The 19203-nt window shown below is 49.3% G+C and overlaps 6 protein-coding genes across 6 annotated transcripts; 4 read left to right on the top strand and 2 right to left on the bottom strand.

Annotated features, from left to right (window-relative positions):
* Window positions 1-367: 367 nt before the first annotated feature.
* Window positions 368-2711, bottom strand: FIESC28_00911 (uncharacterized protein; the record flags this gene model as incomplete). The annotated part of the gene is made up of 2 exons (XM_031155062.1): window positions 368-2059; window positions 2133-2711. 2 exons carry the CDS (start codon window positions 2709-2711, stop codon window positions 368-370), a joined length of 2271 nt encoding a protein of 756 aa, XP_031020857.1.
* A 3922-nt stretch (window positions 2712-6633) lies between these two features.
* On the top strand, window positions 6634-6983 carry FIESC28_00910 (uncharacterized protein; the record flags this gene model as incomplete). The annotated part of the gene is made up of 2 exons (XM_031155061.1): window positions 6634-6790; window positions 6844-6983. 2 exons carry the CDS (start codon window positions 6634-6636, stop codon window positions 6981-6983), a joined length of 297 nt encoding a protein of 98 aa, XP_031020856.1.
* An 869-nt stretch (window positions 6984-7852) lies between these two features.
* Window positions 7853-9767, top strand: FIESC28_00909 (uncharacterized protein; the record flags this gene model as incomplete). The annotated part of the gene is made up of 3 exons (XM_031155060.1): window positions 7853-8019; window positions 8082-9536; window positions 9587-9767. 3 exons carry the CDS (start codon window positions 7853-7855, stop codon window positions 9765-9767), a joined length of 1803 nt encoding a protein of 600 aa, XP_031020855.1.
* Window positions 9768-10331: 564 nt separating this feature from the next.
* Window positions 10332-11367, top strand: FIESC28_00908 (uncharacterized protein; the record flags this gene model as incomplete). The annotated part of the gene is made up of 3 exons (XM_031155059.1): window positions 10332-10493; window positions 10868-10950; window positions 11001-11367. 3 exons carry the CDS (start codon window positions 10332-10334, stop codon window positions 11365-11367), a joined length of 612 nt encoding a protein of 203 aa, XP_031020854.1.
* A 263-nt stretch (window positions 11368-11630) lies between these two features.
* FIESC28_00907 (uncharacterized protein) lies at window positions 11631-13351 on the bottom strand (the record flags this gene model as incomplete). Its single annotated transcript, XM_031155058.1, has 2 exons — window positions 11631-13011; window positions 13065-13351. The coding sequence occupies 2 exons, from the start codon at window positions 13349-13351 to the stop codon at window positions 11631-11633; spliced, it is 1668 nt and encodes a 555-aa protein (XP_031020853.1).
* A 3173-nt stretch (window positions 13352-16524) lies between these two features.
* Window positions 16525-19139, top strand: FIESC28_00906 (uncharacterized protein; the record flags this gene model as incomplete). The annotated part of the gene is made up of 3 exons (XM_031155057.1): window positions 16525-16665; window positions 16715-17293; window positions 17355-19139. 3 exons carry the CDS (start codon window positions 16525-16527, stop codon window positions 19137-19139), a joined length of 2505 nt encoding a protein of 834 aa, XP_031020852.1.
* Window positions 19140-19203: the final 64 nt, after the last annotated feature.

Below are 19203 nucleotides of genomic sequence, written 5' to 3'. Positions count from 1 at the left end.
GTAGCATATACAGCTACTGCATCCATCCTGCTAAAACAATTGTTGGGCCATTCTTGTTGAAGGAATCCCCAGTATAGACGCCATCAAGTAATAATAACTCCAAGGAATTTTGTGCCTGCCTGAGCAAAGACTTATTTGATCCCTTCCAACTCCGTTGAATGCAATAATCCATGAAAGCGACTCTCAGTCGCATGTAAAATACTCCCGCTACCATTTGAATCAAAGGCGGGTAAATCCAGAAGATAAACATGAGCGAAGACACAAAATGTGGTCCCCCATATATCAACGCTATTTGGTATCTTTGTACGTCGTAAATATTTCGAAAAGAAGATGATTGTCACCACAGACAAGACGTCCATGACTGTGCTTATGAAGGTGTGCCGCGCTCTTCAACACGTTCGCCCTCAAAGCTGTAAATGCGGACTTCGCCATCTTCACTGCCACTTGCCATGCGGCTGTCGCTGAGACCAACACAGGTAACAGGGCCAGCATGGCCAGTGAAGCTGCGCTCACACTTGCCAGAGCGAGGCTCCCAGATCTTGGTCATGGAGTCATTAGCGCCAGTGACAACACGGAGAGTGTCGCCGACCAGTCCCCAAATGCCCTCGACGTGACCAAACATACTGCGGATACACTTGCCACTAATGGTGTCCCACAGGCGAACAGTGTTGTCCAATCCACCGGTGAGCATATAGCGCGGGGGAAGAGGCCGGTTGGGGTCGGAGGTGAACCCCGAGCCAAATGACGCGCGCTCATCTACAATTTGTTCGGCAGTCGCTGCAGGAGGAGTGTTGCTGCGGCCGCTCGACACCGAAGCCGTGTCTGTGTTATCCAAGCCGGGCACCTCATCAGGCTCAAAGTCAGCGGGCATGAGTAGAACCTGCTGAACTTGGCCAACATGACCAAGGAATGTCTTGATGCATTGCCTAGTCTCGATATCCCAAAGTTTGACCGAGAGATCATCGGATGCCGAAAATACAACACGAGAGGGTGAATCGATGCGCACATGGTTGACCCAGTCAGTGTGTCCTCGAAGACAGAACGTCTCTTTGGTCTTGAAGCTGGACACCTTGATTGTCTTATCAATCGAACCCGATGCCAGAGTACAGCCATCGTAGTGGACTGACAATACGCCCTCGTTATGGCACTGAAGTGTGTTCAAGCACTCTCCGGTTTGCCAATTCCAGATCTTGATAGTCTTGTCGAAGCTTCCGCTAATCAACTTGGAATCATCGAATTGCAGAGTGCGCACTGCCGATGAGTGGCCTCGCAGTGTGCGAATCACCTCTCCAGTTTCAATGTTCCAGATCTTGATGGTTGTATCGTAAGAGCCGGTCGCAAGGATGTTGTCGTCGAACTGAAGGCAAGTGACGCCATTGTCGTGACCTTTAAATGTCTTGATAGAGCAACGGCCGGTCTTCCAGTTGTATCCCACCTTGAAGCGGTCCCGGTAAACGTCTTTCCATGGTCGAAACTTGCGCTCTTGCGCAAGTTGTTGTCGCGATTTGGTTTCAGCAACCGCCCGAGAGCGCTTGGTAGCTCGATCTTCATGTTCATGTTCGTCGTCGGCTTGGCGTTTTCGTGAATCGCTGCTTTGTGTCTCAGCCTCGTCGTCGATCTCTACCACGTCGGCGGCATTCGGTTGTCGGTGAACTTGTTGATGGCGGCTCCACGCCATGAGTTTTTTCCGTTCGAGCAAGGGCAGGCCCCAACCGCACTTTGTGCATTTGCGGTCGATATGCTGCTCGCACATGCGATGCCAAACGACATCGTCGTCGGCAAGGTTTCGCCATCTACGGCTGACCTGAGCGGCTTTGCAGAGGGAGACTGTATCGAGGTAGGACAGGATCTTGTAGGAGAGTTCGGTGGGAAGGGCGGCAAGGAAATCGATCTTGAGCTGCTCCTGAACCTCGCGCGACACAGTAGAGAGTTGAGGAAAGCAGCATTGTGTAATAATGCCCTGCAACATCAAGTCACGGTGTTTTGAGGGAGCAGCTGAGAATAGAGACCAAACATGGGTGATGGCCTCCTGATCGGCGGAGGATAGACTGTTCAGTTCCTAGTGACAAAATATTAGCATCAAGCTGTCTCCGCGATCGGCATGGCGACCAAGCTTGTTGAGAGGTACTCACACTTTGAATGAAGCCCATCTTGGACTCGTCGGCAGCACGCCGACATTTTGAATCAGGTCGATGGCGGTAACAGAACTTGCTGTTAGGGTCCTTTTTAGGAATTGTGTTGAGTGTGCTGGGAGGCGATAGAGGCATTGCAGCTTTGGCCTTGCCGAAGGGTGCATAAAGACCAGGAATATGTTCCTTGAGGAACGGACTGACGGTCTTGCCGACCAGATCGGAAGGCATCTTGACGAGTCTTGGGTTTATTTCTTGTTCGGATCGATGCCGGTCGCAGTTGTTTTTGGAAGGTTGTTGCTGTGTGTCGTCCTCAACCTGTTCTGTGTCGAAGTCGGTGTCGGTGTTGGAGTCGATATTGGTGGCTTTCAACGAGCCACCGTTGGTAGCAGAGGGAGATAACGAGGTCGTTTCGAGTCCCACAGTCGATACAAGAGCATGGCTTTGTATGGGGATTGTTGTCGACTCAGAGACAGTATAAGTGGAAGTAGACATTGGATTTAGAGATAGAGTTGAAGTTTCGGGGGATGCGTCAGAGTCGGAGGAATGCCGGTATCCGTTGACGAACGAAGTGCTGTCCATGGCGCAGAAATAGGTACGGGGAAGTACCAGGGGTAAGTATAAGAGTTGCGCGATGATAAGGTAAGATATCGCAACTCCCTGGCTGAAATCGCAGTCCAGGGAAGAATGACAGACAGTCGAGTTGTGGTCTGGGGGAGGAAACCTAATCTGAGGCAAAGTCAATGGCGGATGGCGTGCTGAGTCTCGAAAGCGCTATGTCCAAGGTCCACTTTGCAGACTCAGACCCCCAGTCGCCGATTGCACAACAATAGTTCTTGGCTTTGCAGACGCTAATTGGATTATGGAAGGAGGTGAGCTTGTTGATGATTTGTTCTTTTGTCTCCGAAGGAACTTTTAGTTGGCTTATTGTTTTTGTTGTAACGAATGAATGCCGAAACCAAAGTTGAACCAAATGGTGTGGAAGGTGTAAGTGGGAGAGGATGTGACGTTTGGTGGAGGCAAAGCAATCCAACCCTGATAATACCAGAACCAGAGAATGGAAAGAACTTCGGGTCGTCGGGGAGGGACCCTCTCTTTCCGATTCGAAGTGACAAATTTCCCATTTTGTACCACCCAGACCTTCCATGGAAATGGCGGGGGAATGCGAAAGAGGGTCCTTCCTCAACGTTGGTTCCATCAACGCTACAGTACGCTAGACAGTAAAACAAGCAAGGCACAGGTATATCTTATCGGCCTTCTTCCCTATCGTCGCGACTATCTGTCTGTTATCTTACCTGACTTCTTGTACAAGTATATCTATTCGTGCGATCGATACTATCTCTAGGTACATTGCAGGCGGTATGCAGCCGATGATCCTCCAGTGCAACCCCTCAAACCCAACTTCCATGTCCGCACTGATCTGAGCCCTGAGGCGTCGAGCATTGACCTTTCCTCCAATCATTTCACAGCAATCTTTTTCGAATTTGGGCCATGAATGGCGTTATCAGCAACCGATCGGGCGGATAGCTGAACGCTAGGTACCATACTGTAAACAGTGGATCTACAGTACAGTACAGAACGGCAGTCGGTCAGTCCAGTTAATTATTTCCCTTGGCGGCTCTGCTTAGAGATCAGATGGCGAAATTTGCCACTTCGAAGCTTTCACTATCAGATCTTTTTGGAGGTTTGAATATCAACAACAGGTTCTTTCTGGGGATTGCTATACGATATTTAGGGGACTTGACGCTATTCGCGCCGTCATGCACAAGAACGGGGACCGGACGGGGCATGACTGAATTAGACCTGAACCCTTCCTTTCGTCTATGAGACCCGCGACCCTCACAGAGGGAATCTTATTCACCAGTAATGAACGGAGCTCATCTTTTACACCCACTTCATGTCTACTTGCAGCGTAGCTGTCGGCAGATGAAAGAGAAACCTGACGTTTGAGTACCGCCATACTCGTCCCTGTTACATAAAACGACTCCATCGTCAGAAAAATTCAACATCGTGTCTCCTCTTTTTTACGTCTTGTTTTTCTCTTAGGCTTGTTTTGTTCTTGTTTCTCGCCCCTCTTTTACGGATTGTGTTCCTGATTGTCCTGGCATTTGCCTTGGTTGCGGTTGACAGATGCGACGCAAATCAAGACTTTGGGTTTTCGAAGGAGTATGCGCCACAGACAGCCACGATACTGGATATCTTCAACGATCTGGAGTTTTGACTCCATTTGCTTCAAATACAAGCACCACAATAAAAATCGATTTATTGTTCTAGAATTTGCCTCCCAATGTCGTGATTTTACCTTATTAACTGGGCCTTTACTGAACACCAGATCTATCTTTGTAATCAATACTATCTCGCCATTCCGACTCCCGAATTGAGTCATGCTCCGTATATCCGTATACTGACCTTGACGGCTTATCAACCTTGAGAGCCACCTTACAAACAAACACACAACAGCGGAGAATGAGAGTTGTTCGAACCTCGGCATACCGAAGCTTTGTTTTGACTCACTTTATTGTCATTTGATTAAGCAGCCAATGCCTTGTTTCTTGAACGGTTCTAGATCTCACTGCTCACTTGACTCACGGAGCACATCATCACAGGTGAAGCCGTGGCGTAAACCATAATCCGAGCATCGCATTGCAGCGCCAACTAACTGTTTGAGATGAGTACCCTGTTGGGCGCTGTTCTCAGTCCTTCTGTCTTGACCTGTCATATCAAGAACGGTACTTGACACAAAGGTGCCCGATGATCGTCATGTCTGAGGGCATCGATATTTACCCTCGGGCATTTCTTCATCAGTATTGGGCCGGCAATGTAGTGTTTTGAAACTCGACGAACTTTGTCTGTTGTCTGTTATCTAAATTCTGACGACATTCTGTGTCGGTGTGGTGAGATTTAAACAAAGCAAATACCGTGCCTCATCATGACTTGTGATTTGACAAGCTTCGCAGATCGGCAACATGTGCTGTAATGGAACGGGGTCGAGGTTTCCAACAGCAAGATAGTGGATAATAATTAGTTTGATGTGTTTTCACCTTCATGCTTGAGTTGTCCTGCAGCTAGTTCAAGGTGACATGTGGTGTCGCGACTGACATGGAGGGCTTGCTCACTTACACTGACAATAGCAAACTCAACCCTATAGAAGGACTGAATACTTCAAGAGTACAAGTGATCAAATTCATATGTGTACGGAGTCGTAGATGTATGAGGGATCATATGTGATGCAGTCAGATTAATGAAAGCTGACCACCATGAAATCTCCCAGCAATTCGGTTCGTTAGACATACATATCAACTCGATCATCACCCTACACTGAAACGCAGTTGAGCTTGCTGCAGCAGCGTAGATGAATTGACTTTCCCGACCGTTGCTCCAACAACAAATTCGGTGAGATGGCCGAGTTGGTTATGGCGCCAGGTTAAGGTTAACCTTAACACCAATTTCCTGGTGGAGCAATCCTCCTGGGTTCGAGTCCCAGTCTCATCAGATTCTTTTTTGCTTTTTGTCTTTTCTTGATCGCTATCCTTTTGCCTTGTTCGATGATGGTATTGATGGGGCCTTTCTTGTATGAGATCTTGATCTGCAACTTTAGCACAAGGCCAAGCCTTGTGATGGTTAAAATTGCAGTGAAAATTGGACCGTGATTCACTCACAGTTTCTAAGCTTGCTGACCTAAAGCCATCATGGCCAATGTCTGAGGGGGTTAAAATTGCAGTGAAAGCAGTGATAGATACGACGAGGCGTTTGGTGTTTTCAACTTTGTCTCGCACTCAACCTTTACCTTACTACCATGACTTCATCCATGATATAATCGTATCAACAAATCATGGCAGAACCATTGTTTATTGTCCCTAATTTGCTTCTTTTGTCAATCCCTATCTCATCGTCCACTAACACCAGCCGTGCATGAAAGCACTGACCTCGATGCAAAGAAGCTAGCAGCACCTGAGCATCATAGATCGTTGATGTAGCTCACAAACTCCCCAGCCGTTGTCTCATTAACGACATTCAAGATCGAACTCCACCAGACAATAGATCACGAAGCGACCACTTAACGCGTCGAGTTTATACGAAACGCGGATCATTCGCGGTTGGGATGTTGCCACTTGCATCACTTCCTCCCTGCCACATGGTGACTGATCTAGATAGAATGTGATTAAGCTCTGCGGATCGGAGATTGCCCCTGGTCGATGGGTGAGATCAGGGGCACTAGAGATCGGGTTCGGAAGTGCTTGCAGCTGGGCTGGGCGGTTGGTTCTTTGAAGATGATTCATTGAAGTGTCTATCAGTCAATGTCGTCATGGATAAATGGAGCTGCGACAGGAACAATGACGGAGTAGGAGAACAGATACGACAATTCAGAGGAAGAACTGAGATGTATAAGATAGGAGCTCTTCTCGAGTGAGAAGAGAAGTTTATCCTCATCACATTCAGTATCAACACTACAACTACCACAACTCCAATAACCACCTTTCCAAACCACCAAACCACCATCATCATGTCCGACCTTGAGAACGCCCCTTCTGCCTCCTTCGAGGAGAACTCCTACGTATCTCGCCCTGGTGAGAAGGACCAGCCCATTGCTGTCCAGGCCGACTCCGACCGAGTTGAGGACCCCATCGACGCCGAGCAGGCTGACACTGATGCTCAGCTTGGTACGTCAAAGACTCTTCCCGTGTTCAATTGCATTGTCCTAACGTTATAACAGAGCGCGATGAGAAGGATGCCATTGATAAGAGCAACATCATCGAAGAGCGCACTCGAGGTGCTGCCCAGCCCGGCGGCACATACCAGGAGCCTGGAGACGAGGAGGGTCTTCCCGCTGATGACGGCACAAGCTCCGTCTAAACGAATTATTGAAGCATGAAAGCGATCTATGAGCGAGTCAATATGTATATTTAGAAGTCTTGGAATGGAATAAATCTCGATAACTTACCTGTCTGTTCACATTGTGACAATTTACTCGTATTTTTCCGTCCTCGCGTCAGGAGAAGGAATTGGATATAACTCTCATACCGGCCTGTCGTAGCATTCATGATGGTTCCTCATGGTCTACTAGACTACTGAATCCGACGAGTTCGTACCGTCTGTCACTCAACTCCATACGTTCATCTCAATACAGAAAATACTATACCAGATTAATTGAGTAAAGGACGGATACGTTGCCAATTTGCCATGTCGAGCTGAAGAAGTGTTAGGCAACAGATTGGTAGATAAACCAGATTCATCCGATGTGCACTCTTTAAGTACTCATCGATCGCGCAATGACTCTAGTCGAGACTATTAAGTCAATCCTCGAATTAATAGTCTGATGTACCAAAGTTGGGTCTCTTATATGCTCAACTGCTCTAGTAAAGAGTCAAGGTTGGTTGGTGTAAGAGTACAGGCGCCTGCATTATACGACGACAGTTACGGTAGGAAATAATATTAAAGAAACATAATATTCAGAAGCGCTTGTAGTACCCATACGAACTCAATGATATTGTAAAGGATAGATAGGTAGGTATGTAGTCTCAGTTTGTATTCCACTTACACGGCAACTTCGATGCAGGGTAGCTCCAATACGAATGACGAGATCCCCCGCCGGGACCGCAACGGGAAGCCCCACTCTCCCGCATCGAAAATCTCCTCCACCAAAAAAAGTGTCGAGCGCGACAGCTAGCATACACCTTCCCTCTCCCATCCAACATATTACTTTTGTCGCAACAGATGCAAATATGGCCGAGGATAACCAAACTCCTGCCGCGAGCAGCGCAAACGATTCTCGCCTGTCAGGCGACTCCAATGCCGCTTCTCAGAACAAGGAAGGCAATCGTCGCAACCCACGCCACGATCACCGAAAGCCTGGCAAAGGACGCACAGAGAAGGGACGAGGAGAGTGGGGGTAAGTCTTCCTCTCAATTGATGGATTGAATACAGTCGCCAACGGCGCTAACTAGTTATTAGTCGTGGGAAGGGCGATAAGCGCAAGCAGAACGATGAGTTTAAGGAGTTTAAGCGTCGCAAACTGAACAAGAATGGCGATAACGATACGAGCAACAACCCCTTCTCCAAGGATGAGATTGCTGCCGAGGAACGACGACCCAAGAAGAAGGTTGCTGTCATGATTGGTTATGCGGGCACTGGCTACAAGGGAATGCAAGTCAATGGCAACGAGAAGACCATCGAGGCCGACTTGTTCAAAGCCTTTGTCGCTGCAAGCGCCATCTCCAAGGCCAACGCCGACGACCCCAAGAAGTCAAGTCTTGTTCGATGCGCCCGAACGGATAAGGGTGTGCACGCTGCTGGAAACGTTATTAGCTTGAAGCTCATCATCGAGGACGAGGATATCGTTGAAAAGATCAACGCCGAGCTACCAGAGCAGATCCGAGTTTGGGGCATCCAGCGAACCAACAACGCCTTCAGCTGTTACCAGACTTGCGACTCAAGATGGTACGAGTACCTCATGCCTAGCTACTGCCTTCTTCCTCCCCACCCTGAGAGCTTCATGGGTCAAAAGTTGGTAGAGCTGGCTAAGGAGCATGGTGTCGAAGATGACCTGGCCGCTAAAATGGCGGATGTCAAAGACTTCTGGACCGAGGTGGAAGAGAAGGAGATCAAGCCCATCCTGGCTCGGTTAGACCCCGAGACCAGGGCTGCTGTGCTGGAAAAGGTTCACGTCCAAGATGATGAAGAGATGGCTGCACGAAAAGCGGCCGAGAAGGAGACGGACAATACCGAACCTGCAGAGGAGAAGCCTGCCACGGAAGCACCTGCTGGCGAAGCTATGGACCAGACTCCCGACACCGAGGCTCAACAGCCCGGTGTTGTTCTGGAGAGCCACAAGCCTAAGAACCGTGAGCTCGGTCCTGTCGACTTCGCCCTTCGCGATATTAAGGCGGCGTACATGGCTGCGAAGCGACGATACCGAGTTAGCACTGAGCGCCTGAACCGCCTTCAGGAGGCTCTCAACATGTACAAGGGCACAAGGAACTTCCACAACTACACTGTTCAGAAGTCCTACTTTGATGCTTCAGCTAAGCGACACATCAAGTCGTTTGTTGTCAACCCCAAGCCTATCATCATCGGCGATACTGAGTGGCTGTCCCTCAAGGTTCACGGTCAGAGCTTCATGATGCACCAGATCCGAAAGATGGTCGGTTTGGCCAGTTTGATCGTCCGCTGCGGTACCCCCATGGAGCGTATGAAGGAGAGCTACCAGAACCAGAAGATGGCCATTCCCAAGGCCCCTGGTCTCGGACTGCTACTTGAGCGACCCGTTTTCGAAAACTACAACCGAAAGGCAACCGAGTCACTTGGAAAGGAGGGTATTGACTTTGACAAGTATGAAGACAAGATCCAGGCTTTCAAGGACAAGCATATCTACACCCGTATCTTTAGCGTGGAGGAGAAGGATAACACGTAAGTATTGTCGCATGCAGTAGTTGGACAAGGCGCTAACAGAACCGCAGGTTCCACATGTTCTTTAACCAGATCGACCAGTTCAAGACGAATCACTTCTTGTGGCTCACGGCTGGCGGTATGAAGGCTGCCGAGATCGCCAAGGACACCACAGGCGAGAAGGTGCAGCAGGATGTTGATAAGGAGCTCGGTGACGAGGATGAGGAGGACCCTGAGGGCGGTGAGGGTTAAACGTGTAACATCAAAACCGGATAAAGTCATGTTTTTGGTATGATCAGTTGTAAACGAAGCATTGTTTCATCACGACTTGTTGTTGGACCTTTCGGATAAGAGGTCTACCATTGAAGTAGTTTTAGGTGTGATTGAACAGCATCAGTTGTACTGCATTCAGGTCTTAGATTCAAGTTAAGTTTGATTAGAAATCATGAAGATCAAACAAAGTCTTGAGATGCTGTGCTACGGGTTACTTCATGACTGAACTGTGCAGCCACGAAACGAAGCATGCCGTGTAAGTGATCGGATTTCCACTTCTGGTTCTCTTTGAGATGCCCCACTTATAGCGACGGGTCAGCCTTCAAACTGGAGCCCAGTAGCCCAGTCCAGATTCACGCCTCAGGCAACCAGATTGCCGACCAACAAACGCACGGACCACCGAAATTTGCGCACAGGGTTTGAAAACCCCAATTTAGCGACAATCCACTCTGCCGTGCCAGCTACTCTCAAAAATTACAACGGCCTTCGCAACAGCACTCAACTCCGTCGTCGTCAATTCACGTAGTCGAACCAGCCGTCAAAATGAGCGCCCAGGCCCTTAACAAGATCGCTCCCAACAGCCCCTCGAGGCAGAACCCCTCCGAGCTCGAGACCAGCATCGCTCAGGCTCTCTACGACCTCGAGTCCAACACCTCCGATCTCAAGGTCGCCCTCCGACCTCTTCAGATCGTCTCTGCCCGTGAGGTGAGAATACCGTGAAATATCCAAAAAACCTAGGTGCTCGTTTCGATGAAATCCTGTTCCCACACAAGAAACTGTCTTGCAATGGCAATGGCGTGGCATTGTCCCGCGTCCACTTTCCTCTCCGCCTCACGACCCGCGGCGCACACACTTTTCTACACTTTCGCAACGTCGAGAAGATTTCCGAAGATGTGACAATTTTCGAGAGATGTTGAAGACGAGAGAGATGGAGATTGTTGTTGCGCTACACCTTTTCCATGTCGTTTGAGGCGGGAGGTAGTGCTCAGCCGGAGTATCATTGACTTCTGTGGAACAGGACGGGAAGCGGTCCAAGGTTTCGTCCTGGAGCTCGCATGCTGACTTGGGATCTTGATTAGATCGAGGTTGGCCACGGCAAGAAGGCTATCGTCATCTTTGTCCCCGTCCCTTCCCTGCAGGGCTTCCACCGCGTCCAGCAGCGGTAAGATATTCCCTATCCTGAAATTGACAACCAATACTAATGATATACAGTCTCACCCGTGAGCTCGAGAAGAAGTTCTCTGACCGCCACGTCCTGATCCTCGCTTCTCGCCGCATCTTGCCCCGCCCCAAGCGATCTGCCCGCAGCCGCAACACCCAGAAGCAGAAGCGACCCCGTTCGCGAACTCTCACTGCCGTCCACGACGCCATCCTCGAGGATCTCACCTACCCCGTCGAGATCGTCGGCAAGCGCGTCCGCACCAAGGAGGACGGTTCCAAGCTCCTCAAGGTCATCCTCGACGAGAAGGAGCGTGGTGGTGTTGACTACCGCCTCGACACCTACTCTGAGGTCTACCGCCGTTTGACAGGCCGCAACGTCAACTTCGAGTTCCCTCAGAGCGGTCCCGCTGACTACTAAGTCGGTGCGTTATCGAGATGAGATAGAGAACTTGAAGAAGAAAAATAACCAAATGTCTTCATCAATCAGGGCTGGGAGTGCTTTTTAAAACTTTGTTGGTTGGTCAAAAAGGGGCTTGGCGTCTTTAAAGAAAGTAGCTTGATAAATGGTACAAGCTGCGTATGATTTGACAAGACAACCTAAACACTTCTTCCGTCCATGACTTTGTCCAATTATTGGGTATCTAAATCTATGTGTCTCATGTGCATGTCTAAGTAAAGTATTTAATGGTTTCCGATGCGTCCAACTCCTAGTACGCACCAGTAAGCAAGTTCTCGCTTCTCCTGGCCTTCCTTTTCCTTTGCCGACGCTCCGCCGACGACATCTTGCTGGGAGTCAGCTTCCCACTCCATTCTCACAAACATAGGGATCTCCAGAATGTCCTCGTCTTCCTTCAGAGGACTCTGGTCCTTCACCTTATCATCCAGTTGTAGCGAAGCAGGCACCACTTCTAAAATGATACTGACCCAGTTACGTCCTCGCTCCCAAATCTTACCAGCCTCGGGCTGTCCACTGCTCTCCTCACCCTTACGCTTCTTATCCCGGTCATCACCCCTCAGAGCATCATCCCACACATCCTCCGCATTGGCATCAATCTCAAACTGCGGACACAAGATGGTGACTTTGCTTGAGAATCTGCCTGGCGTGCTGTTTGGTGTGGCAAGTGTAACCTTGATATCGTCGAACAGAGGGTTCTTGAAGGTAACGATGTAGTGGTGCGGAGTAAGAGGCTTGAGGGCAGGCTCCTCTTGGATTTGGGGACGTAGGGTGGAGTGTACAGGTAGGACTGTAGGGTTGAGGGGTCGGATGGTGAGGGTTGGTATGTACGACTTTGCGACCAGTTTAATCTTGAATCGTGTCGAGGTGACCTTGTTTTCTGGTTTGGAGATGATGTGTCTGCACACAGAGCAACGCTTGGAGCGCTTTGTCCGGAGGAGGTATGGTATAGGACGTAGACCATCCTGGAATCTCTGTGTCTCTGCTTGTTGAAGGTTTTGCTCAATGGTAGCTGTCGAGTCCAGACCCTCTTGGTGCAATTTCTTGATCTGGGCAGATTCGTCCAGATCGGCCAACTTGAGACCTTCCTCTGGCGAAAGAGCCTCCCGCATGACATCTGAGGGACCGTTGCGCTTGCGAGAGTGACCATGACCAGTGTACATAGCCATAATTCTCGTCAACGCGGCAGGTGAATTGAAGCCCAGACTGTCGTTGAGCGAACCCACCCCACTAGAAGCATTTGAGTCCGCCAACTGCCCTTGGTAGAATGACTTCAAGTTGGCGTACTGAAGGTCCGCATCGACCTCGTGGTCGGCGAGCGGAGGTGGAGGCTCATCTGGTCGAGCCTTGCGACGTTCCTTGAGATCCTTGGCTGTGAGCTTCATGCCACCGCCGTTGTTGACCTTGGAGAGTTGTGTGAAGATACCACTCGGTCGTTCAAAGTCGATGCCTATCTCGGTCGATGTCCAGTTACAGTACTGGCAGTATAAAGCGTATTCGTCTTTGGGTTGCACCGAGGGATCTGCGCCTGGTTTCGGTTCGTTGGGTATGGCCATGACCTGAACAGGTCCAATACAAATAGGACATTGGTAACAACTTCGAGTGCATCTATTCGCATCGTCAGGCCTTTGTTCTCCCAACATTTCCTTTGATGAATTTACCTGTTTCCCTCGCTCCGCAAGTTACTGCTCGGAACCTCAAAAAGACAGTTGGGACAATAGTACGTAACGATCTCTTCGTTAACGCATCGTGGACATCGGATCTGCTGGCAGTCTTCGCAGTAGAGAAGGTACTCTAGTGGGTAGAGGCTGTAGTTTGAGCGTGGATCGTGGGGGTCGAAGGTATGCTCTGCGGAAGCGGAGGTTGGTGTTTGGGGGGTTTGTTGATCGGGCGGTGAGTTGTCGGAGCAGGGACACTGGATGTACGTGTATGGTATCACGGGCGCCATTTCAGCGGTGTGATGTTGAGTATGGTATCGCCAGCTTAACTTGACTTTTTGGGTTGGAGGAAGCTCTTTGTCTTGAAGGTGAAACTGGGGTCTTGGGGTTCGGTGAGCTTAGGTGGAATCGTCGCTCGGTGAAGGGCCAATCATATTTTAGAGCTATCAACACAGCAAGACATAGGCTATTTGCTTATTACAGATTCATAGTAAATCCCATATAAGAAACCCGTTATCAATGTCGATCTTATTTTAATAGTACTGAAATAGCTCAAGCTTTTGCTTTTTCTAGATTGTAGATGATGAGCTGTCAGACATTGTCTTTCGAGCTGGCCATGCATCAGTACAGTACGCTGTCAGACACTCTAAATGCTATAAACTACGGTCAGATTGAGTTTGCTTCTGCATTACCGCCCATTCAGGTGCATCAATAGTTTCTCCAGTCCAGCCCAATGGAAACGCCATTGACAATCAGCTGTCGCTCCGGACTCTTCTTCTACTGAACCCCTACCTTTAATACTCTGTATTAATCGACCTAAACTGAGCGCTGACCATCTACGACCCTTATTTTAGCATCTTTCTCTTGCCATCTCTAAAGACCCTTATTGTTTCAACTTCATCTTTATTCATGCAAAATTCTTTCACCTCAGTCGAGACTCAAAGTGCACGATCCTCTCCGTGAATAGCTTCATCCGAGCACTCGGTTTATACTAACGCTGCAAGGAACTTGTATCCCGTCCCCTACTGTAAGGTAAGCATGAATGGGAGGCTTTTCATGCACACTTTTTCCGACACAGTGGCGTTTTTTTTCCTCATACAAAACAGTCAGCGTCTGTGTTGGTTTAGTGAAACACACAACTGAAAAGACACCTTTTTACAGTATCCTCGGCCGCTTTTTAGTGTCCGTCTCAAGTTCAGCTCTCAATAAAAGCGGGAGCTGGACCAAATACGGCTCTAGACGTTATTTGTCAAATGGATCTTTGGTTCTGGTTTGGCCGACAAGGTCAACCTTGTATGAGAAGAAGTTTTTCTCCCTCGCATCCGCCTTACAAACGGCTGTCACCAGCGATGATCCCTCCTTGCAGGGCTGGTCTGTGTTAGAAACTTGACTCTAAATTGAATTCTTTTTTACTCGCTTCTCGATTGTGCCGAGACCGAATTGTCCAAGCTCGGGATCCGATTTGAATCGCTTCTGCCTTGTATGGATAAAAAAGTTGGCTTTTTTGTCTCGGCCTTGGATGAGGAGGGAATATATCTGCACGACATTGGATATTCTGAGCGGGGCGATTGGAGTTTAACTTTGCGATGAAGTGACTCAATGATGAGAGAATGCCTCATTAGCTGCCTTAGTTCACGGATCCTACTATTCCGTTCTGTTGGTGATGTTGAATGGCCTGAGCTTTTGGCTGCATTTACTGCACTTGTATCTGCACCTAGGGCCTCTTCTGCCCCTGGTTAAGCTGCCCCTTGGTCCAAGCAGCTTAGCAAACTATCTTGGGCTTGGCTGAATTCCCCAAAAAGGTCCAAGTATTGACGCCTCTTTACCCGGTGCGGCTGAGTTTACCACCACCACCGTTGACTCTCAACAGCGGCAGTTGCAAACTTGATACACAAATCACCAGGGATATGATATCCATGTCAGGAAGAAAGAAAGATGCATGCATGCCTAGGTGGAGAAGTAGAAATCTCCAGACCCCAGTTATTTCTTCTTCAAGTTCCAGACTTTGGGCTGTGGAGATGGAGAAGAACGAAAAAGGCCCATGTTTAATTCCCGAGTGGAAAAAACCTGGTAGACGTCACAGATTAATTCAGGGTACCCAATTTCCAATCCTCGGTCCAAGAAATTAAGCCACTTTCCATAGCGAGAATCCCGATGGTCGATCCTGTTAGTTCGGAGAGTCCGGTTCAATTGATCATGGTGAGTTTAATGATCCTCAGAGGTTTATGTTGTGCCGTCCTTTGTGTGACAGAGAGCTACATCATTGTTGATGCAGAGAAACACACCATTGAAACTACTGAGCTACAGTATTGCTAGGCGCATGCTAACGTTGTGATGGTGGGCGGTAAGCTAACAGACTAATGTCTTGTAGTGGTGTTGTTGTTGGAGATGCTCCGATCTATCAGATCGAGCCTGGAGATTTCCGTCAAGTTGGCGCTTCCATTGGATCGAGGGCTTACATGTGGGTGACATGTATGGATGCGATGGAATGATACTCGGTTGTCGTTTACAGACGAGACTGGGCCTCAACGATACCTGGTAACTGGAACTGGGTCCCTCGAAACAGTCACTTATTCACTCATCCACTCGCTTATACGATGTGGGCGGACTAACCGAACATCATCAGCCTCATGAGGATCTCTCTTTCAGCTCTTGTCAACATCGTATCCAAAGCGATGCATAACGAGCACTGATCAGCAATAGTCCAGACATAAGCCTGTCTACAAGAGACGTCAGATAAAAGCCAGCTCATCTCAATGATCATAGCTTCCTGTAGATAATTAGCTCTAGCTCAAACTAGCCTGGCAAACCGAACAGGGATCGTCAATGAATGGATGACACCAGCGCTAGACTAACGCAGTGGCTTGATGGTAGCTCATGTCTCACAGATTGAGGTCTCCTCCCCGACCGACCGGGGCCCTGGCTGGTCTGTCCTCCCGGACATTGAACCAAGGTCCAGGGTCCGCTTAAGTTTGGGTGAAGAGAGAGAGAAAGAGTGAGAAAGAGAGACTTGGCCGTAGGATATTAACATGACAGCCCCCCCTGACCTGAACAACCGAAGAAGGGAGGGGAGATCTCTGATGCTCCCGAATGTCTTGATTCTTACGTAGGACCCGTCATGGAACCCTGTGCCTGACGTCTTTTTGTCTTTTGTTGGTTGAGAGTTTATATCTATCTAATGTCATGACGAGCGAAACTCTACTGTTATAATTTCAACGGAAACTCACTTCTCGCAACTCTAGCCTCAACTCAAACCAAACCAACCGACCTGACCCTGGGAGAGAGACATACATAACCAGACGAAACAAACGAAAAGAGACAAAGAATCTGCAACATCCCGACGACACGGCTATCTGCATTGATTGTTCAGCCACTTTCAGCTAATATCGACTTTTATTTATATTGGATTGACGGACACCAACTCAGCTCAACATATACACTTATACGACAAAAATCCTTCACCATGCCTGCGACCATGTTGAATTCTCGTCAGAGTTCTCTGAGGTTCAGTGCCATGGTGAATGGGAGATCCGAGGAACCACTGCCAGTTATGCGGTGGGATGGTGCTGCGAGGTCGTGTACAAACTGGAACAATATCCGCCGAGTAAGAAGAACTTCAATTCAGTACAAACAACAATATCTAACATGAATAGGACCCTGAATTGTGGTTTCGAAACGGAAACTGTATGGTTCACTTACACGCAAAAGGACACTCAAGAAGAGGCCCATCCTTCAAAGTCCCCTTTACAACCCTCCTCAATACCCAATGCTACCCTCTCATCGAGAGATTCCTCGTCTGGGAATCCGACCAAAAGAAACCTACCTTTCGCGAACTCGTGCGATGGAGCAGAGAGAACCCTTCACAGATGATCGAACTGTACATCCCACCACCACCCAACGCAGATAAAGCTCAAGCCTTCAACTACCATCTAGCCACTCGCAACTTCTTCGCCTGGATCTTTCGACGATCAATGGTCGGCACAAGTCTTGGCAGCGCTGTAATTGGCTTGTTGCACAGCATGCACGAGTTTCGCTGCGGCGTGGAGGATAATGTGGCCGATATGCTGGACTACTTTGACGAGGAGGGCTACCTCGACATGGCCAACCAGCCCAATCACGCATTGGCTATGCTGCAGCTCGCAGAGTCCTTTCAAATGCGGGATCTTTATATCCGGGCTTTTGCTCATTGCGTAGGCATGAGCGAATACGTGTTTGAAAGCCCTGGTTTCATGGTACGTTTTGTGATATATGCAAGTCAGGAATGTTGAAGAGGACGCCACTGACGAAAAGCAGGAACTCAACCCCGCGACTCGCAAACTCATTCGAAAGAGACATTTGGAGCTAGACTACCGCGTGACCCGCTCGTCGTCTATGCTTAAAACTTTCCTGGATGAGGAGCTGTCAGAGGCGCACTTGAGCGTTGCAGCTGGCGCCCGCGCCCATCTCGAGCGGTTCCGAAGCTTTCTGCTATCGTTTTACACGGCCAAGTTGGGATATTACCCGCCAGCCACTGCCGATCCCGACGACGGCGTGTTTGACCCTGCTGCTCTGCGAATCATGCGTGAGGATTTCGAAGCCTTGTATGATCTCCTGGTTGATGATCAGTATACCAAATCTTATACCATGCCGCCTACTGCGCATGGAGGAATTTGCACTATGCAGTTGGTGCAGTCTTTTGATTTGCAGCATGATTACGTTACCTTAACACATCCTCTGCCGTTGATTCCTGATTCCAGTGGACATAACTCGCGGCTAAAGGCGTGGCGAAGGTCTGAACGCAAGGTTACTGCTCACGCAGCACTTGTCAACGCTTCGAATTTGATCAAGCCTGGTGTTTCGCAGAATGATCTTGTGAAAGCCTACAAGCGCTTTGAAGAGGACTCGATCATGTCTCCTAACAAGGCCGATAAGTTGGAGAAGGTGTCGCTGGTGGATGCTCGCAAAGTGCGATGGATTCTCATCTACGCGACGTACCAAGTCCTTCGCCACGTTACTGAGCTGGCACCTGAGCTGGAAGAGGAGGAGATTAACGAAGCTCACTACAGCTTGTCTGCGCAGACTGAGGGACTTCCACCGTGGGATACACCTCGGGAAATGGGCCATATGCTGAAGCGTCAGACGCAGTATGTCACCGGCCCAATGGACTGGACTGTGTACGCAGATGACGAAGCTAACGGACGAGACGATGCGAGGATTGAGATCAAGCCTGACATTGACTACTTTGCTCTCACACAACAATCCCGTCCGCAGACGCAGAACGGTCAAAGGGAACGTCGAGCATCGATGCCTTCTCGCCCTGTCATGCCTCCTCGTCCGTCGCGCTCAAACTCATTCTCCCAAGCTCTCAGTCGCTCTTCAACCTTCCGTCGCTCTATGGCTATGTTTAAATCGCCTGGCAGCACTCCGCCTCAATCTATCGCGCCTGCTCGACCTACATACCACGAGATTGTCGTTCACGGGTACGGCAACGGAACAAACGATGTCAGTCTTGATGCAGAACCCGAAGCAGATCTCACTTGCGAATCAAAGCTATATGATCTGGGTCCTGAATTACCTTTGCCTTCTCCCGAGAGCATCATCGATCCTCCTTCTTGCCCTGAGAGTTTTATCTCACCATCACCTTCCCCTCAGAGCATAATTTCCCCTTCGCCCTCCCCCGAGAGCTTCAACGAAAGCATCGACTCTCCCCGAGACGTCGACACACCGCCCCTGATCGAACATTACGTTGAACCCATCGTTCCCAAAGATGTCAAAGCCCGCCGCGAACGCCGTCGCGACGTGCGAAGCATGATCGGCCGCGTCCCCAAGCGCAACGGCCGACCCATCAGCGCCATCTTCTCCGACAGCTGCAGCTCTTTCGAGAAGGACGCGACAAGCCGACGACACAGCATGTTCCCCGCCCCATTGCGCATCAAGACACAAGTCGATGAACCCTTTATTCTGAGCGAAGATGCGGATTGGGCGGCGATGCAGTCATTTATGGATAGTCCTGGACAGATGTCTGAGACGGATGATGATATGATGCCTGCTTGGGAGCAGTATGCTGATTTGGGAGGGTTGACTGATATGCGGTCCTAAAACTACATTCTTGCGCCAGACGCGGATTTTCTTTTATTCTTCTTCTTTGTTATTAGCGAATACC

The sequence above is a fragment of the Fusarium coffeatum genome, assembly GCF_003316985.1.
Source record: "Fusarium coffeatum strain FIESC_28 chromosome Unknown BRIP53273_contig_26, whole genome shotgun sequence".
NCBI lineage: Eukaryota > Fungi > Ascomycota > Sordariomycetes > Hypocreales > Nectriaceae > Fusarium > Fusarium coffeatum.
The sequence above is the reverse complement of the archived record's forward strand: the minus strand, read 5'-3'. Positions and strand labels throughout refer to the sequence as shown.